General features: G+C 36.7%; 1 protein-coding gene across 1 annotated transcript in view; it reads right to left on the reverse strand.

Moving 5' to 3' along the window:
• Window positions 1-7,057: 7,057 nt before the first annotated feature.
• The window catches only part of SACS (sacsin molecular chaperone), a 1,519,772-nt gene continuing 1,505,998 nt past the window's right edge, over window positions 7,058-20,831 (reverse strand). The window contains exon 9 of the mRNA XM_044070971.1: window positions 7,058-20,277. Coding sequence (XP_043926906.1) covers window positions 8,714-20,277 — 11,564 coding nt within the window. The 3' untranslated portion in view covers window positions 7,058-8,713. The remainder of the gene's footprint in view (window positions 20,278-20,831) is intronic.

Below are 20,831 nucleotides of genomic sequence, written 5' to 3' on the forward strand. Positions count from 1 at the left end.
TTCCAAGATCCTGTTCCCATGGAACTACACTAAGATTATACACAAAAGCCTTGTACAAACACTTACACAAATGTATTGGCACGGATGTACCTCACAGGATCAAAACAAGATCCTCAAGAAAAAAACAAGCCTCCCTGGTGGCTACCTAGCATTAATAATTTTATACGAGAGACAGAAGTTGCTGTCTAAGAATAAAAAAGAGAGGTCCCAGCACTGGAAAAACACCCTCCTCTGCTTAAAAAACAAATAAGACAACTTGTAAAATCCTCTAAGGGCAACTTCGAAAAAAAATTTGCAATCATAGGTAAGGATAACCATAAGGCATTCTTCTGCTATACCTGTAACCTAAATGGTAGGACCCAGATGTGTGCTGAACAAGCTGTGGATGGCATCACACACACTGATCCTGCGAAAATAGCTAAACTATTAGCCGACAGGTTTGGTGAAAATTTCACCCCTCTGGTCCTCCAAACATTGTACAAAGCATTCTCCCTACATCTCTCCCACCTTGCATCTTCAAAAAGCAAGTCATTAATGCTCTAAGGCCAAAAACACAGCCTCTATGGGACCGGATGACATCCCAGGTTGTGTTTTAATGGTTTAAAACATGAGTTAGCAACTCCATTAAGCACTCTCTTCAACCACAGCCTGAATACTGGTTTTTGTCCCTGCTGAATGGAAAACAGTAACTGTCATCCTCCTTCATAACACCTTTGGGTCAATAGCCCAGTAACCACCTATGAACCACCTATAACTAAAAAGGCCTTATGACTGTACAGCTGCAATTCAGTTACTATTTTCCCATACTGTAACTTTAGGTTTTACATTTTTGGCTCTCTACCCTGTAACACTTTGTCGGTGATCTGAGGCTTCAAAAAATGGTCTTTCATTGAATCTGTCTCACAGTTTTGACTATCTGTGAAAGGTAAATTCGTTGATCTTATATATATATATATATATATATATATATATATATACACACACAGTAAACTGAACAGCCATTTCCTACTGAGTGGAGGAATGATGTCTTGAGTATTTTACTGTACAAATCTAGTAGTACACTGCAATAATAGCCTAATAGAAAAATCAGAAAAAAATGTTTTTAGCTGAAGGCTTTAGCAGAAAAAATATTTATGAAGTATTTAATTTTTATTAAATCTATATTTTAAAAAACTATATGAAATAAGATTTAAGCTTTAGCAAGGCTGGTCAGTCATGCATTTAAAATTAGATGCACACAATCATGATATGAAAAAATATTAGTTGTGTAAATTTACTTTACAGTTCAACACCAATGGAAAATATCAAACTTAGCCAAAAATGAAGACTAGACTTTGGTTATTCTCCCACTTGTAAAAAAATGCAATTACATACAAATCTGTGAACTGAAAACAAAATAACTGTACAAACTTAAGCTGTTGTAAATTTTGAAATCTTGTTGCATATTTATTACCCCCCATATGATCCAACAAAGTGTCAGTGTTACAAACTGCAAATGATGAATTAAAACAATTTGTTCAAAACATGTAAATAAGTACCTAACGTGCACAAGTTTTCTGGTTCCAATTCAACAAAATGTTTCTACTGGAAAGATTCTTTCAGCCAGCTGTAATAAAAATATAACCTAATTTGCATAATATTTTCAACCTAAAACTTCGAAACAAAACTGACAGATTACTTGACAAAATACTCTGAAGGCTATTTTAGCTTTCAAAAGCTAACATTTTTTTTTTTACAGTGCAAAGGCAAAAGTGCAGTCAGAGCAGACAGCAATATGCAAATGGCTCCCTCACACAAACAATGAAGTTACACTGTGAGAGTTAACATTTCAAACGCTTGCTTGAAAGATCACCACTGCTTACAGCTTCAAGTCATGAAAGACAGCAGTCCTCAGTGGTTCTACTGCCAAAATATCAAATTTCCTGAAACATCTTAATATGAAATAAATAACAGGTCACAGTAAAATGCTAATGCAGCATATCTGAAGTTCAGCAATTTTTGTACAGGTCAAACAAAAAACATCCAAGCAAAAATGACTGGATACTATTAAACAGAGCAGTAGAAAAAAGTGGGTGCATCATACAGCTATTCATACGGGTACAAATTATTCTGAATGGGACAGCATGGATATTGTTAATTAAATGACCACTTTAGAAAGTGAAAAAAACAGTTTTTTATCAAATCTCTATCTTGTGTTGATATCTATATTTATCAAACTAGTCTATCCATAAACAAGGGGTGTGGGGGCAAAGATCCCATGTTGGGGGTGTGGAGTGAACCCCTCTAAACTAAAAGCCTTTATTTTGTGCCTTTTGTTTATGCAATTACGACTGCAAGGCTGTTGTTTTGCAGTTACAATAGTTATTTTCATTTAAATGTCCAAGTTCAGCTGTCTGTAAAGCTGATGTGCTGTGTTCACTGTGACAGACTATTCTGTTGTTTTGTGATTAACAATACACATACTAACATACATATAAGTACATCTCCGGTGAAAAGTTGATGTCTGCTGATTGGAAAGGAGTCACTATTACTCCTTTATTAAAAAAGGCTTACTCGAAAAAATACAAGTAATTACAGGCCTGTTAGTTTGATGTCTGTACTGAATGAAGCTATGGAAACATTGTGAGAAGAATATGTAAATTATTGGGTCATCCCAGTTTCCTGCCACTGTCTGTCATAAAATCTTTTTATACAAGTCACCAAGGCAAAGGATGAAGAAAATAGTGTGTAACACCTATCTGGACCTGGCTAAGGCATTCAATACACTATACCATTTGGATATAGTTGATAAACTCACCAGACTGGTCATAGACTCCTACATAACTCACTGGATTGCCAGCTGCTCACAGACAACATTCAGAAAGTCAGGATTGGTGATACCACCTCCACTGAGAGACTGGTAACCTGCGTGTACCTCAGGGTTCAATGTTGAGACTACTCCTATTTACCATCTACTTTTCAGAGGTAAAGGCTAATGTCAAGGACCTCTAGCTGACCAAGCTCACAGATGATTGCAAATTGGGAGCTATCACAAATTTCCCATGACATAAGTATCTTACAAGAGGGTTTAACACAGACAAATAACTGCTGCCAAAAATCATGGACTCATAAGCAATGACTAGAAACGCATTACAGTGCCTTTCAGGAAAACTGCCACTTAGGCTAATTACTGCATCGATAAGGCACCCTTAACAGTTGACTCCATAGTCAGACATCTGGGAACACATGCAGATGGGAAACTGACCTTTGACCAATACGTGGACAAGGTAGTAAGAAAATCATTCAATGTCGCCCAACTTATAAGTAAGGGCATGGCATCCAGATCCAATGAAGTCACAGACCCATCATTACGTATAATGCCCCCTTCGGCATGTACCTGACCAAAGGATAGTAAACTAGAAATTCATCCCAGGTCTGGCCCCCATTTCTCTGACAGACAGAGACAAACAATAATGCCCAAACTAATACAGCCCTCCACAAACTTCCTAAAACATCCCCTCCTAATAAATGCCCATGATACACAGGGACACAATTTGGTCGGACTACATGACTAGGCTTATAAAGTGCCTGATGGTCATTAGCCTAGTATATACCTATGAGCATGATGCATTAGAAACAATGATGCTAAAACTATATGATTTATGGGGAGGGCTATGCCTCCATACCCCCCTGATGAAGTGGCTCTCAGTCTGTTTCCTCAGTTGCTAAGCCAAAAGAAGTCATTCAGGACACCATAGATAAAGTTTACTCCCCAGTTATAACATGACCTTTCCAAATCGCAGGCAGCTTTCGCAAACACTTCAAGTGTTTAAAACTGATTTAGGAGTAGTGCAATGTTTAAATAACCAGGATACAAGGGCGTAAAAAAGTATGACATCACTAAATACACAAAAAACATTTAAAATACATTTAAAATATATATTATGTCTTTTAACCAACTTTTTATTGCAAAGATCATGCTTTCAGTACACACTTAATATTCACAGCAGTATACAAGCCAGGTTCAAAATCTGCCCTTAGTAGATTTATCCATTTATATTGCGCTATCTCAGTTTTATTTTGTATATCCCCTACTCTATACATATTTAAAGTTATAGTATCTAGCACTAGGAATATGAATATATGGTCAATACCCTTCTCAGATATTTGTTTATATAAGGCATTCTGTTCAACTCTCCTTTGATTTCTGATATATGCAAACGTATTCTCTCCTTCAGTTTGCAATTTGTCTTGCCCACATAAAATCATTTACATTTCACACATGTAGCTAAGTATACCAGATTCATAGTACAAGTTGCATAACATTTAACCTCATAAGCCTTTAGGCTTACTGGATGAGTAAATTTTCACTCATTACTAATATACTTACAAAATACACATGATTCGATCACAAGAAGGTGTTAATAATGCAAGCTCTATAGGTAAAGCCTTTCGGTGTCTCAAATATGGAAGCAGAATTAATTGAAGATAATAACAGAACAGAGGCCACAAAAGTACCTCATAAAGAGGATCCTAGGTCTTAAACACTTGCCCTAAATGGACAGACTCAAAAAACTCCAACTATTCTCTGTCTCATATCGCCTACTTAGAGGCGATCTCTGCTTGACTTACAAAGCCATGTCTGACCCAGCTCTGTTAGAAATGCTACATGTAAAGAAATCCCAATTCCTCCTTACCACATGATCCAGAGACCTCAACCTCATTACCACAATTAACAGAACATGCTGGAGGGACAGGTTCATAACTCAGAGACTGCCCATACTATGGAACAGACTTCCCATACATGTCAAGTAGAGCACCTCACTGACCCTCTTCAAAAGAAATCTTGATGACTGGATGGGAAACAGAAAATTCACCCTGGGATAACACCAGTGGCTCTACTAGACAGAGGCATTGGGAACTAAGGTCGGGTGGCACTATGCCAGAGTAATCCTATGGCTAGGCTTGTAAAGGCCCCAGGGCCATTAGCCTAGTACACACCTATAAACCTATGAACCTAAATAAGAATAGCTGTAACATATAATAAACATACAAAAGTAGTAAAAAATGCCATATCAAAACACTGGAGTACTTTATTATGTAATGAAGAATTGAAGAATTATTTGCCTAATAAGCCAATATTTAGTTATAAAAATAAAAGGAATTTAAAACGGTGTCTATGCTATAAGGAATAGAACATTACAAGAGACAAAAATTCTATAATGCAGGTCATGTATATTTTGTAAGTACATTACTAATGAGTTAAAATTTACTCATCCGGTAACCCTAAAGACTTGTTAAATGAAATGTTATGCAACTTGGGATATGACGAGTCTGGTACACTTAGCTACATGTGTGAAATGTAAATCATTTTATGTAGGTAAGACAAACTGCAAATTGAAGGAGAAAATATGTTCACATATATCAGAAATTAAAAGGAGAGTTGAACAGAATGCCTTATATAACCACATATCTGAGAAAGGTACTGACCATGTGTTCAAATTCCTACTGCTAGAAACTAAAACTTTTAATATGTACAGAGGAAAGGATATACAAAATAAAACTGAGGTAGAAGAATATAAATGGATAAATCTACAAAGAGCAGATTTTGAACCAGGCTTGAATAAAGTAAATATTAAGTGTGTACTGAAAGTATGATCTTTGCAATAAAAAGTTGGTTAAAAGACCTAATATATATTTTAAATGTTTTTGTTTTTGTGTATTTAGTGATTTCATACTTTAAGTTTTTACTTACTGATTATTTAAACAGTGCTCCTAAAGCAATTTTAAACACATGATGAAGCGTTTGTGAAATCTACCTGTGATTTGGAAAGCTCGAGTCTTAACTGAAGAATAAACTTGCAACTGCTTGTGGTTAAATCATTCTTTTGTTTGGTATAAGCAGGACTATATCCACTATCCATGTGGAGACTTTCTTTTGTGCTTCTGTTTCCCCAACTGCTAAACACAGCAACTCTAAAGTGAGATAAACTGAGGGAAAAAAAAGAGCAACTTATTTCTCAAAGCTGGTGTACTGAGTGGTAGTATAATTAATGACCATTGGTATGGGGCACTATCACATTAAGGGCAAAAGGGGCATAGCTTCTTTATAAAAATGCTAGGAAAATAGTTATGTTTTTGCACTGGTCACATGGGGTGGGTGGGTTGGGAGTACAGTCAAGAAACTCAACATTTGCATAATCACCGTTATGCTTTAGCATTTATGACAGAAAACTAAGTATGGGTCAGCACTCTGAATAAATGCTTTTTAGATGTTACTGAGGCATTTGATTCTATATCACACAGGTGAATAATGAGTAAATTACAAATAAGTAGTAGTAAAAGAATGGGAGATGGATGGAAGAATGGATGTCTAGTTTACTTAAGAATGTGGTGGTTACCTTCAATTATTTGATGGAAAAGGTATTTGGTTCTACATGGCACTGTTTTAGCACATACACCATGAAGTCCAAGAATAACATGAATGTTTACTGATGACACAAACTTGCAAGTGGTGTCTCAGGATGGAGCAGTAAATTTAAAATGGGACTTGAGGTAACCTAAAAGATGGAAAAGAGTTGATATTTAATTTAAAGGAATGCAGCAAAATGCACTTTCAAACATGCAGTCTGAGAACAAATATGAGCTGAATGATTCTGACAGAGGTCTCAGAGAAGAGGAGATAGAACTGGGTGCACAGATTTCACATCAATTTAATCAGGGTACTCAGTATGTTACAAGATCAAGATCAAGCAAACAATGCATGGGGTTTCAACAAAGTGGGCTCAACTCCCCAAAATGAGATTATTTTGCCTTTGTAAAGCATCCTAGTAATACCTCAACTACAATAATAGGTATAGTTCAGCATAACACACAAAAAAGAGAAGTTTAAAATGTTAGCCAATGAGCAGATATCTTCTTCTTTCATCTTTTTCTTTCGGCTGCTCCCGTTAGGGGTCGCCACAGCAGATCTACTGTTTCCATTTCTTCCTGTCCTCTGCATCTTGCTCTGTCACACCAACCGCCTGCATGTCCTCTCTCACCACATCCATAGGCCTTCCTCTTTTCCTGTTACCTGGCAACTTCATCCTTAGTATCTTTTTCCCAATATACTCTACATCCCTCCTCAGCACATGTCCAAACCAATGTAATCTTGCCTCTCGGGCTTTGTCTCCAAACCTTCCAAACAGATATACATGACCTTACTCAATGAGGAGCTGCAAGAGTTTAACTACTACAAAATATCTGGCAAACTTAATACAGAAGATTATAATTAGGTCTTAGATCACAACTGTGTTAAGAGTTTAAGACATGGATGTTAAGAAATTCACCTTGAGAGTGAAGCTTGATATTAATTTTGAGAACACATAATATTAGGTTATGACTGAAGATCTGATCATAATTCCTTGTACTGGATCGAAATTTATCTTTTCCGTGTACTATTAGTTATAGAAAAGAAAGCAGTAAGTCTTTTGCTGGTTTATAAAGCTTGTAAAGCACTTGGCCAGAGCTGTCAGACAGACAGCAAGACCCATCAAGATAAAATTTTCAAACTAAGTCAGAGGCAGATTGTAGAAATAAATAGGCACACACAAACTGTTTTGATTTCTGCCACACTCACTTGCCAGCTGGCACTGTCATTTCTTAGTGCAAGACACGATCTTAATAGCTTATCAACTGTTAAGATCGGGATCTTGCACTAATGAAGCTCTCAACTGATTTGTCTTTTTCCTGATACTGGAGTGTAATTAGGGGGCTACATGCACTATATGCCATTCTCATTAGAAAGAACAGAAACAGATGATATGGTACAGGAATACATGATTGTTAGAAAGCTGACAGGTGAGAATTTAAAACAAAGGATGGGGTTTCAAGCAGGCACATTAGGAAGACTGCTGGGAATTTTTATATGATACTTTGGACAACTAACTAGCAGAACATGAATATGAAGATGGGTTCAAACTAATTATGATAACAAAAATGAAGTGGCAAAAGAGTCTTGCAGTCAATGATAAACTAGTTGCATAACAAAGTACCTTGACAGACTGCTGTCTGCTTCACTGGCTAATAAAATGCAAGGCAGAGTACCACCTGAAATAAGTAACATTAACTGAGCTGTAAAATAAATGCAAATATAAACATTTAACATGAAGTGAAACATTACATAAATCAGATCCAGCTGAAAACAGTATATGAAGGAATTGTGTTTCTTCAGTATTGACTGTAGGCTGTTGCATACAAAAGCTACAGCACTGATGATCTGCAACCAAATTACAAATATAACAAATAACCATGTGATATTTATAAAAAGTATAGTTGTACAGCCCCATTTATGAATGACAACTATTTAACATATTAAATTAACAATACAAGCTTTGGTTAAATAAAGTGCAATTGACTATTCTGTACAAGTACTACAGCATTGATATACAGCTAACAAAACCAATGAATACCTCGCTCTTCTCAGCCCTCTGTTCCTTACACAGTACTAGTTTATTCCACATTTTATTACCTGGCTCAGTGTATCTGTGCTCTTTGCAATACTGTGTTACTATTCTGGATGAATATAATACTACACAGTTATAAACCATCATCCAGAAGGAAAATATTTTATAAATTACAGTAATTTGCACATTTAACCTTTGACAATGCACATAATTGCTCTGAATTCCATGTCTTTGTACATTGCTCTTTTACAATTTCTGCTGAAATAAATGCTGAAAGTTAATGATGACTACAATTTTTGTTGAATGAAATTTTCAATTTGAATAACAATTCGAGCAGTGCACTCCATTGCTCTTAATGCTACTTCAGAAGTGTATCTATCATTTGGAATTTGTGGGAAAGGCAACAAATCAGGGTAGCGAGTTTTTAAACTATCTACACCATATGCTTCTAAGGTTTGGACATCACTTGCAAGTCCTGTTAATTCCTGACTGTATTCTTCTATCTTTTGAGCAAGTGCAACTGGTTTTGCATCTTTGTCTGATTTACCTCTAACAGCGTAGTCAGCTGCAATTAAAGCTAATTTTGTTGAAAGATAACATTTAAAACACACCCATTCATTGGCGTTTTTATTAAGGTCATTTCTTGCAGCAGAAAAATTAGCTCGTGCTTGTCTAAGCCACCTACGTGCTTCTACTGGATTGCCAACTGACTTGAAAGTTGGTGGTACAAAGAAACGTGGAGAATATGCTGATCCTGAACAGTTTGAGAATTTTTCTTTAAATTGCTGTCTGTCAGTCCTATGACTTGTTGCTTCTTGATTCCATGAAGTATAAAATCTTTGAAAAGAAAAACGTTCTGACTGAAAGCGAGCAGATGAAGCTTGGTATGTTCTTCTTGATGTCCTGTCAACATTCTGATCACTGTAAGCTTGTTTCTCTAGTCTACTAATTTCATTCTGTAAATGTTTGAATACTTCTGTAGCGATTTCAAGATTTTCTGCATTTTTGTCTGGATGCCACTTAAGATACAAACGTCTAATAATTTTTTTTCTTTCTGATTCTGACAGCTTCCAAGCTTGTTCTAACACTGATGTCACCTCTTTAAGTATTTCTGGCAAAGAACTCAGCTTAAGTTTTTTAGGGGAATGTTTTTTTGAAGGTAGTGGTTTGTGAGTTTCCTTTTCTGAAAAAACAGATGAGGCAATACGTGGCCCTCCAGCTGACGGACATTCTGTTGGACTTGTTGGAGTAGATGGTGCACTATCTCTGCTGTGTGAGCTTTCATCAAGCCTTGAAAACTTGTACAGATCAAGAGAACTTACAACTTTATACTCACTGTATCCAATGTCAATTTGATAAAACTTGCCTAAAAAGCTTGTGTTTTCAGCACCTTCCCTTTCCACTTCTTGTACTATAATAGCATATGTATAAGTTGGCTGATAAGATCCATAAATATCACCTCCTTCAGAATCAATAAGGTATCCAACATATTCCCCTGGGTAGAATATATTCATTGGATCCATGAGAAGAGTACAGTGGATTTCTGCTGGAATTGGTGTGCCTGGCAAAGGAAGTTCAAGTTTTGAAGGCTCAGAAGAAGAATCATACTTTACCCCTAAGCTATCCAGCTTCTCATTGATTCTGTAAATGTCACTGCATCCCAACATGGCAATTAAATAGGATGTATCAGAAATCAAATTGTCAGTTGCAGATTTTAATGTCAGTGCTAATGCTAACAGGAAGTTTATATCTTTGCTATCAGAATGCTGGATGTAAAGGTGTATTATTGCATTTCCATATCTCTTAAGAAAAGCAAGTGTTTCACTCTTGCTGAATGGAATTGGACTACATCCCTTAATGCGTAATGTTGTTTGAAGACGATCAAAACAGGAAACTTTCAATCCCTCTCGCAAGGCCTTGCATAGCTTTACTGCCTTTTCTTCATTGGCTAAAAAAGCATTGTCATTTTCATGTTTCATAATCCTAACAAGCCCTATGACAAACTGCTCAGAAGACAGAAGCAACTGTAGTCGACCTTGCAAAGAACACAGTGTTCCAAACTGGCAGATTTTAGGAGTCTCTTCATCAAGATGTTCTTCTAATATGCTACTGAGTAACCGTGGTCTCAGTTTCTGAGGAAGTAACATCATTAGTTTTGTGTGAAAAGCATGATCTTTTCCTAAGTAGCACTGGCAGAGATCTACAAGCATCTGTACTCCAATATTGCCCTGTATCCTGCTCCTATAATGAGGAGCATCATCAAAAACTAAATTACTAGACTTCACTAATCTACCATCCTGACTTGGAAGATAAAGGGCTAAATCACGAAAACTATCCAGCTCTTCTCTGACTTTCACAGGATCATTTTGAAGAGTTTTAAAAAGCCCTGAAACTGACCTTTTCACAGTACGCATCTCATTGGGATCAAGGTGTTTGCCTTCAGAATTCTTAAAGATACGGTTCAAAACATCAGCATATTGTTTTATTGAAACTACATCCTCAGTACCAAGAAGTTTAAACAGCTGGTGAAAACTACCAAGTTCCATTGGCAGTTTGTACAAATAAGGTTTAAAGTCAAATTCATTCTCAAGATTTATTACTACTTCGTCAGGCTTAAGAAGCTTCCACCCATCTTCAACCATAACAACTGAAATACCCCGTAGCTGATAACGAAAGTCTCTTTTTTCTGTACTAAGATATTCATAAATGCCTTTCAAGACCTTGACCCTAGTCTTTACCATGTCCTCATCTAAGGAAGGTATGGTGCAAATGTTTCTGCAATTCTTAACAACTTTGTCCAGTGGGGGATTAATGTTAACATTAAGCATATTTAGTACTTGTTCCAGTTGCTCCTGGACAGTTAAGTCACTTCCTTCTTGATCTTTTATTACTGTGGGTATTGTTCTCTCTGGGAGTACTGGACATGATGTCCATAACAACTGCATGATATCGGTTTGTTTAAATTTGCCATTTACTTGAGCTCCATTAAAACGTACCAATGGAAGTGTCCCATTTAATTCCTGATACTGAGGATGAAGTCTGACAAGTTCTGCAGGAGCACGTTCTGGGCACAAGAACTGAACCATAGAGAGTTCTTTTAAAAAACTACCTGACAATAAATCTGTACGCTCCTGAAATATGTGATTGAGTAGCACATCAACAACATTCTGCAAAATCTCTTTGGTCCATCCTTCTGTCTGTGCTCTCATACTAACTTCTTTTGTAAACTGCAAAAAATGCTGCTGTGTGACAACATATTTAAGTCCTATTTTTCTAAGAAAATGTATCCATGATGAGTAAAATGCTGCATAATTCTTAGGCTTTGTGATTTGCTCTAATTTTTTGAAAAATTCTTGAGGTATGAAGCACTTTTCAGACAGCATGACTTCAAAAACCTTCACTGTTCTGTCAAAAAAATTCTTTACAGGCTTAAGCCTATTACTAGAATCATATACAATAGCAAGGCCTTCCAACTTTTCTAACAGCTGCTCCCTTATCTCCACAGTTTCATCTATGCTAGAAAGTCTTTGTTTTAAGTAAATAAGGTGGTCTGTCTTTGCATCATAAGAAAGACTTTCAAATTTTGGCAGTAAGTGGTTCAAATAAACCTCAAGGTCATCTATAGGAACACATCCTATCAGACTGTACAAATCCTTCAGCTGAGGATTATCTATAAGAAAAGCAGAAGATGGAGACTGGGCCCATTTATCTGTTTCAGCAGATGGTATTTTTTCTGTAAGTACAAAGCAAGTTTTATATTTGTAAATGCCAATGTAACGTCCATTAGTGGCTTTGTAGAATGGAAGTGATTTCAAAGTTTTATGATCTTCACTTGACAACTGAGGTAAATTACAGTTAAAATACATAAGCAGTGTCTCAAAATCACTGTCTGAAAGATGCTTAGTCTGGATTACTGAGTTCTGGATCATGTAATCCAATGCTTTAAGAACACTACTTGGGTTATCTACATTTGCTGTATTTTCTGATAACAGACACAGCAACATGCTTTCTTTAGCACAAAATTTGTTCACTGCCAGCTGGATGCACCCTGCTTTCATGAGACAATGAAACAATCGGTCATTCTGCACATTTGGGAAAAATGCAATGTGCATTAGACTGACAGGTACCAAAACATCAGACTCTGGAATAATCAAATGATTGCTTGAAACAGTGAATTTTATTCCTGGCAGCAATGCCCAGTCTCTCAGAATGTCAACAGCAATGTCAAATGTTGTTCTGTCTCCCTGACTTTCTTTTGGTGATATACATTCGCTAATGAAATGCCATACACTTTTGAGCCAAGATTCGCTTGCATAGTTATCCTTCCATTTTATGACGGTCTTGGTTCTGTACTCCCTAGCTAATGCACAAGCTAACAGATCTGCAAAATTTGTGATGTCAAACACTTTTGCAACACCACAGCTCACTAAAATGCTACTGTATTTCAGATAAAGTGTGTTCATGAAAAGGTCTTTACGAGATGGAATTAAATCATGATATGTTGTTAAGAATTTTGGATGTTTAGCATCAAAAACTTGTAAAATATTGTCAAGGGTAAGAAGAAGTGGCAATCCTTCCACTTTTATCTCAACTTCTTCAGCATCTTTGAAGCAATAATCTGTCAGAAGTTTTAAGTTGTGAAATAGCTTAAGATTGGTTTGCTGAAGTCTGCATGGCAATTTTCCTATTCTGCAACTCATGTCAGGTAATGAGAAATTCATCAGAAAAGCACGGATGTCTGCAGGTGTCACATAGCTCACAGGAATGCCAGCATCATGCAGACAATGGAAAAGAACAGATGTCTCATCACAGTTGTAAACTAAATTGAAACCAATTTCTAAAAGCAAGTTTTTTAATCTATAAACATTTTCTGCTATGGTCTTCCGTGATGTAATGTTGTATTCTGTATTCTTAAGATGCTGCAATTCATCTTGCAAGAGATTGTCAAAAAACGGTCTGTCTTTATTTGTGGTAGACAGGCTTATCCAATTAATAATAATTGCAGAATGCAGTTCTGAACTGTCTATATTTGGTGCTCGAAGAACAGGTAAAAGGCGTTTTAAATCATCATAGATGCAGTTATAAATGGCTTTTACAAGGCTGTACCAATCTGGCTGAATATCAGTTCTGTTAACTGGAAAGAAAAACAAAAACTTTTTCAGACTGTCCTTCACACAGTGAATAGATGTATTATGCAAAATGGTTGTTGCAGGGTCAGGACCTGAAAAGTAATGCCTTTTTAGCTGAACAAGCAATTCAACATATGCTGGAGCAATCAAAGCTGTCATTAGACTGTTATTCCAGTCACTTCGAACACCAACTCCATTGTCATCACGCCAAAGATTTCTTCTGGAAGAGTCTAAGGCAAAGTGCCCATTTACATGAAAAGGTAATCCTGTTTCTAAGGATAAAGGCAGGAAACAGAATGCTCTGCAGGACTTTTTGTAATTGTGACTAATGCAAGCAGCAATTCCACCACGAGGAAAAAGTGTAATGTCTTCATTTTTGTGTGCTGATACTACACTTTTGGAGACGTTCTGAATATCGGAAAAGCCTGACCTATTGCACACAAGCCAAGTTGTCAGGTTGCTTTCAGAGTCTTCAATATCCATGGTGAAAGTAATCTGATGAACAGGAATGTCACTTAAGTGCCTTTTTTTTGTAACACTGTCTATTACAGAACCATGAAACTGCTTGCGTTTCAGTCGGTCTCCATCTGTAATTCTAGCTGTCACAGAATATAAAACATTCAGAGCACCAGTTGTTTTTTCTATTTCACAAACTGAAATTTTTTCTATGTGATTTAAGAACATCAAAAGTTCTGTCCCATCACTGTGTAGCTTACCTAAAAAGTTCTGAACTATCCTGTCAGACACTGGGACAGAAGAGATTTCTGACACTTTAGCCATTTCTAAATTTCGTAATGGAAATCTAAACATAGTAGATTTTTCAAGGTGAAAGAGCTCTCCTAAGTACAAGCCCAGCACATCTGAGAACTGTGTTCTGAAGTCTAAATCCAAGTCCCTGAACATACGGCCAGGACTGAGAGATGTTGCACCTGGTGCATACCTGGCATGTGGATCAAAGATGCACAGAACATCATTACCAGAAAGGAAGGAAGGGCAGTCAGTGATGTGATAAACAGAATTAAATCCAATACCATACTGTCCAGTTTTAATTGGATTATATTCCTTTGTACCTCTACCAAGGTTCTGAATTCCTCTGATATCATCTTCAGTAAATAGCCGATTGTTATACACACATAATGCTGGCCCATGAATCGGTGTCCACTTTTCATCAAATACTCTATCTACTGGATGTTCCCTGGGATCAAAAATGAAACATATTTCTGTAGCTTTGGCATCATCTGCATTTTGAAGAAGTTCTTTTAACATTTCTTTTTCTGACGGATATGCATTAAGAATGCTCTTAATTCTACTAGTAAGCTTCTCCTTCTGCCCAAACTCACTTCCAAGGGTAGTGAAGCAAATATTTGAAGCATATCTCTCCAAGGCCTTATGGCGCTTAGGCACTGCTCCAAGTTTAACTGCAACTTCCCTAGGTATATCAGCATGACAGTACTTCACAGCTGAGTCTTTGACTTTGATCCATGGGCAATCATTGTAACACAAAGATTTAGCTGGATAAAGACAGAACTGAGAATCTGGCAAAAGTATTTCTCCATAGTGTTTCTTGCAAAATTCTTGATTTTTTTCTCTAATAAGACCCCATATTCCTTCAGTAATTACCCTTCGACAGAGTTGAAAGTTGCTCTCTGTTAAAGGCCTGATATCATATTCTTGTTTAACTAACTCAAGCAATAGTGCAAAATCTTCAACTGTAAAAGAAGATTGTACACCTACACCTTCAAACAGCTCACGAAAATTATTTTTATATTTGTTAGGTAATTGAAAAAGATAGGGAGTTGCATCAAAGTTCAAATGACAAGCAACTTTTGATGGGCTGACATATGTATTCTCAACAAGAATGAAACTGCTGTCCTTAAGTGCCTCAATAATATGTAGTTTTGCAGATTCGCTGTTTAGCATTTCATCATGCAGAAATTTGTAGCATGCACTGGTAATACTCTCTTGGTACAAAGTAATTCCATCAAATAATTTTGACACCTCTTTTAGCTGATTTATTACCAGCTCAACAGATGGTTTTTTGAGCAATCCCAAGAATTCTTTCACAGCCAGAGACACAGGGCCGCATCCTTTAAAGGAAGGAGAATTTTCATTCAGGATAGGCTTAAGAAGACAAACAGTGTCTTGATGGTCAACAATATATACATCATTTACAGAAAACATTTTATAAGGATGGAAGTCAGCACCTTTCCATGACAAAGAAAACCCAGCAGGTTTTGACAGAAATGGAAGAAAATCTATGGCTTGTAGGCTTGTAACAAACTCTTTGCCCTTTTGGTCTCTATGTTTTAGTTTTTCATCAATTAGACTTAAAATAATACTGCTTCTGATACAAGCTGCAGTATGATCACTTTCATTTAGCTCAGCTACAGATCTGGCACGTTCTAAAAGGTCTTCCCAAGAGATATCATCTTTAGCCATGCCTAACTGCACAAGTTTGACCAAAATAACTGGATTGAGATAAGTCTGTACAGTACCATAAGGAAATCTTCCATCTTTTAAATCATAAAGTTTTGCCACTCTGCCTTCTGGATGTATCAGTCTAGAAGGTAAAGCAAGCTGACTGGAATCAGCTGAGCATGGTATGCAGGCAGTACTGCAGAAGAACTCAGCAAACTCCTCCAGCTTCTCATTCAGAACATAAAGCATTAAAGGATCCCGCAAGTCTGCTTCAATTTCTTGAACATTAGGGAAAAATACATAAGAGAAAAACTGCTTCTCAGAAAAGGTATTATCTGACAGAGTAGTTTTGCATCCAGCTTCCTCAAACCCTGCCTTTACCCATGAGGGAAGCTCTACAGCACAGAGATTTTTTGATCCAGTTTTTTTAAGATATTTCACAAAGATTTGAAAGGCTGCAGAACCAACATCATTTTTTTTAAGCAACGAATCGTCTAAAAATCTTACATTATGCATAGAGACCCATGAAGATCCATCAGAAAATAGTTTGGCATATTCTTTGTCTCTCTCTTTAGCTATATCTTCATATAATCCTTGCCAAATTACAGAAAAATCATCATGCACTAAATTAGGATCGGGCCACACTGAATAGTAACTATAGTTGACAAGTTCGCCACTGACTGTCATGTCACGTAATACACACAGAGCTTCCAAATAAGCACGAACAATTACGTGTCTCATGAATATGGAGTTCCATCTACCTTTTGTGTCTGTTTTCCAAATTTCTTTTCTATTAGAAGTGACAGCAAAACATCCATTAATGTGAACAGGCAGCCCTGTTTTAATCCGTAAAGGCAAATAGCAGAATATTTCTCCAGCTGCAGGGCTGTTGTGCTTGAAGGTCCACTTCAGATCCTCAGTTTCAGACAGTGGTACCCCTACAGCACCACAAGGAACAAGCCCTAACCTCTGTCCACTTTCAAGCAAGGACAGTTTCAGTGCTTCTCCAACATCCATGCAAGAGCATATAAGCCACGTTGTTGAATCAACAGTCTTTTGTGCAAGTTCATCACCTGACTTTTTAGCCTGCACTGATTTTGCGAACATCTCAAAGTAAGAAGATGGGTCATCTTCTGGGCCTCTGAAAAGAGGAGACTGAAGATCCGTGACCCGCCTAAGTACATGGTGGAACTCTTCAACTATAATTTGAATGACACAAGAAGACTTTGGTACATTAGCATACAGCTTTCTACTGACAGTACAAATCTTCATTAATTTTGCTGCCTCTTTTAAAATATTCATGGGACTTGCAGCAACCTTTGACAGACATATTTTTTTCTGGATTGTGATGACATCTTGTGCTGCAGTAGGACTTGTTTCTTCAGGCTTCAGATATTTTAAGACCATATTGTTAACATTTTGATTGAAAAGAATGAGTCTGTGACCACACATACTAAATTCATCAACAAGTGTATAAACATCTGCTGTATTATAATAAATGTTACTAATTTCACTCAATGCTGCCTCTTGCTGTGTTCTGAAAGGAAGCCTAAAAAGAGTACCTTCAAAACTGTAAGGACATTCTACATTCAGTGGCAAGTGACAACCAAAAACATTGATGAATGGTTTGAACTGATTCGGAAACTTCCGTAGCCTCTTTTGCTGCTTACTCCAATTGATCTTTATGCCTGGATTAGATTTGTCTCTAATATGCTTACTGAGATGATTAATATTTGGGTCAAACAAGATCATAAATTCTCTACTCATAATAGTTGGAATATCAGTAATGTGATAAACAGAATTGAAACCTAACCCAAATTTACCAACTTTATCAATTTCTTCTCTCTTTAGCGACCCCCCTAACCGAGTAATATTTATAAAGTCCAAGTCTGTGAAGTGAGAATCATTGAAGGACCAAAGGGCAGGCCCATGGCAAGCCGCCATTCCTGGATCAAGAAGGTTTTCTCTGATGTCCAAATTTCTTCTCATATCTATCAGAAAGTTACACTGGGATGCACTGGCATCATCAGCATTTTGTAACAGTTCCTTAAAAACATCTAAAACAGCAGGGTATTCCTCCAATATATTTTTAATGCGTACTGTAAGGGGCTCTATTTGACCAGACTGTTCAAATCCCATGTTTTCTGGGTTTATTAATCGTGTACTCAAGCATGGCACTTTCAGCCACTCAGCAGTTTTCATAGGGATACCCTCATGTATCAAAATAATTGGCTCTAGAGCATCTTCAAGTAAGTCATTAAGATCATCAACTTTTATGTCACAATAGGTACACTCCTGAATGGATTTCATCTGCAGCCTTGAAGGATCTTTACTACAATGTACTGGTACAGGTGTATCAAGACCCACAGAAATCTGATTATCATGAAGCCAACGGATAATGTTAAGCATAAGGAGGAGATTTTGCTTGTTCTTCTGTTCATTCACTTCTTGCTCACTCACATTTTTTATGCACTGAATAACCTTAAAAATGTGTTCTGGTGTCAGTTTATCTATGGAACCACATAACTTAAATAGCTGGTGGAATTTACCCAAGGTTTTTGGCAAAGTATGAAGATAAGGCTGAAGGTCAAGATCAGGTACAGGTGTTAAGACTACTGATGCAGGAGCTGAAAATGTTCGACCTGTCCAAACCCATGGAAATGTCAACAGGTTAAATGTTTCCATACTACTGTCCAAATGACTTTGCATGAAACCGTAAATTTCAAATAATATATGTTGAAACTGGTAATAGTCATCATCATTAAATGTTTGTGACATATACCAGTGAACAACCACCTTCAAATGCTGGACAACATGATCAATATTAGGTTCAGCAGAAATGCCAAGATATTTTACTACTTCCAAAGAAAGATTTTCTACAAGCGGGACTGATGAACCCACTAAAGCAGCATGGGATATATCACAGATTTCTGGTGGGGCACATATACTAATCATTTCTCCCTTCCAAACTAAAGAATAGGGGTAATTCTGTGGTCTTTCCTTGTAAACAGGAACCCATTTCAGCTTTCTTAATGTCTTCTTCACTTCAGAAGAGTTCAGCAGTGTAGGATATTTGTTTAGAATTACTATCAGTGTCTTGGCTTTTTGAATATGGAGCTTGTGGTCAATATCATTACTGTTCTGAAGTTCTTCAGTCTTTTTTGCAACATGCAATATATTGTCCTGACTTAGTTGTGATTCACTTTTTAAGCCTATCTGCCTTAAAGAGTGAAGAACATCTGGAGAGTTTGTAAAAATACTTGGAGGAAACATGGTACTTTCATCTGTATAGAACAGATCTTGCAGTATTTGTATGCTAGGATCAAAAAAGTAACTTGATGGCACCAAGTTGTTCTCTTGAGTATTAATAAATTTAAGATTTCGCAGCCAATCAACAACAGCCACATTTTCATTTTTTAAAAAAGACAAGTTTTCAAGAACCCAGAGCATAATGTTTGTTACTTCTTCAACTGTATAAAATCCTTGCTCAGTATCTTCTATTATAATCTTGAGACAATCTGTACTTTTTAGCTGTTCACATTTCAGCAGGTTTACTAGTCGAATGGTGGCTTCATCACTGCTGTCTATTAAAGAAACAGACATTCTTGTGGCAAGAGGAAGTTTAGCACCTGGATGTAGTACTTTACTTCCCTGTAGAGCAGCATAGGCTATATGGGTGTTAGCTGAAGAATTATCACTCCTGGTAAATATCATCAACTCCTGAAGTAGGCTTTTATCTTTAACACTGATTTCTGGCAAAGTTGCTAAAAATTGCCTTAATACAATCTTGTGAGATGGGGGCAGTGATGCAACTTGAGAACAAACTGTGTGCAGTGAAGCTGAATCCATGATCTGCAATACAACACTTGGCAGAGGAGGAAGAACATACTTTTTAAGAAGTGGATGTTGTACAGCTGTGTCCAGTGTTTTAATGATGAACCCACCAATTTTACGTATAATCTCAGGCAAATATTCATGAAGCTGCATCTTGGTTACATCTTCCAATATTATTACTGGTGATGGAGTTCTGAGTCTAAGGAGCTCTACATCTGTTTGATTGTCTTCTAGAGGACACACTGGAATGAGGGGCATATCCTCAAACTGACTCAGGTCATCAGGGAAATATATATATAGAATCTTCCATACCATTTTAAGCCAAGCAACAGATGGATGCTTTTTCTCTTCATTGGTTGGATACCACTGAACCACCATGTCTTTGCCAGGCCATAGACTTCTCATAATTTCTTTAATAAGGTGTGCAAAGTGTTTAGGAGTCAGGAAATGGAGCTGTGTAACTGGTCGCCCTAAGAAATAAAATATAACACAATGAAATAATTTAACACAACTGAAAGATTTAAATCTACAAAAAGCAAATTTTACAGTCTGTATTCTGATTTCTAAATGAGTCAACTTTAACTTAAAACAACTATAATAAACTTCAAGGAAAAATATTCTGGATCTTAACTTCCAATATTAGGTTGTTGTACATGTATTTTTGCCTGTAATATTGTTGCATTCACAGAACATACAAACATAAATTATCTGGCTGCTTAATATTTATAGAAAACTTAGTAAACATTCTATATTTAATATTTATTCAGCAAACTGATGTGTTAAGTTTGATCTCTGCACAGAAAACTTTCCATCGTTCTCACAAATAAAACTTAATAAAAATAATTTTAATAAAAAGTAAAATTGCCACAAAACATTTCAAAATGACTGCTACTATCTTGTGCTACTTAGCAGTGTGTGTGTGTGTGTGTGTGTGTGTGTGTGTGTGTGTGTGTGTGTGTGTGTGCGTGTGTACAAACCTGAGATTAATTTTAGACTTCATGTGTATAACTAACCTTTTTGGGCT

Source organism: Protopterus annectens, chromosome 5.part0, assembly GCF_019279795.1.
Source record: "Protopterus annectens isolate FY-2018-M chromosome 5.part0, PAN1.0, whole genome shotgun sequence".
Classification (NCBI taxonomy): domain Eukaryota; kingdom Metazoa; phylum Chordata; order Ceratodontiformes; family Protopteridae; genus Protopterus; species Protopterus annectens.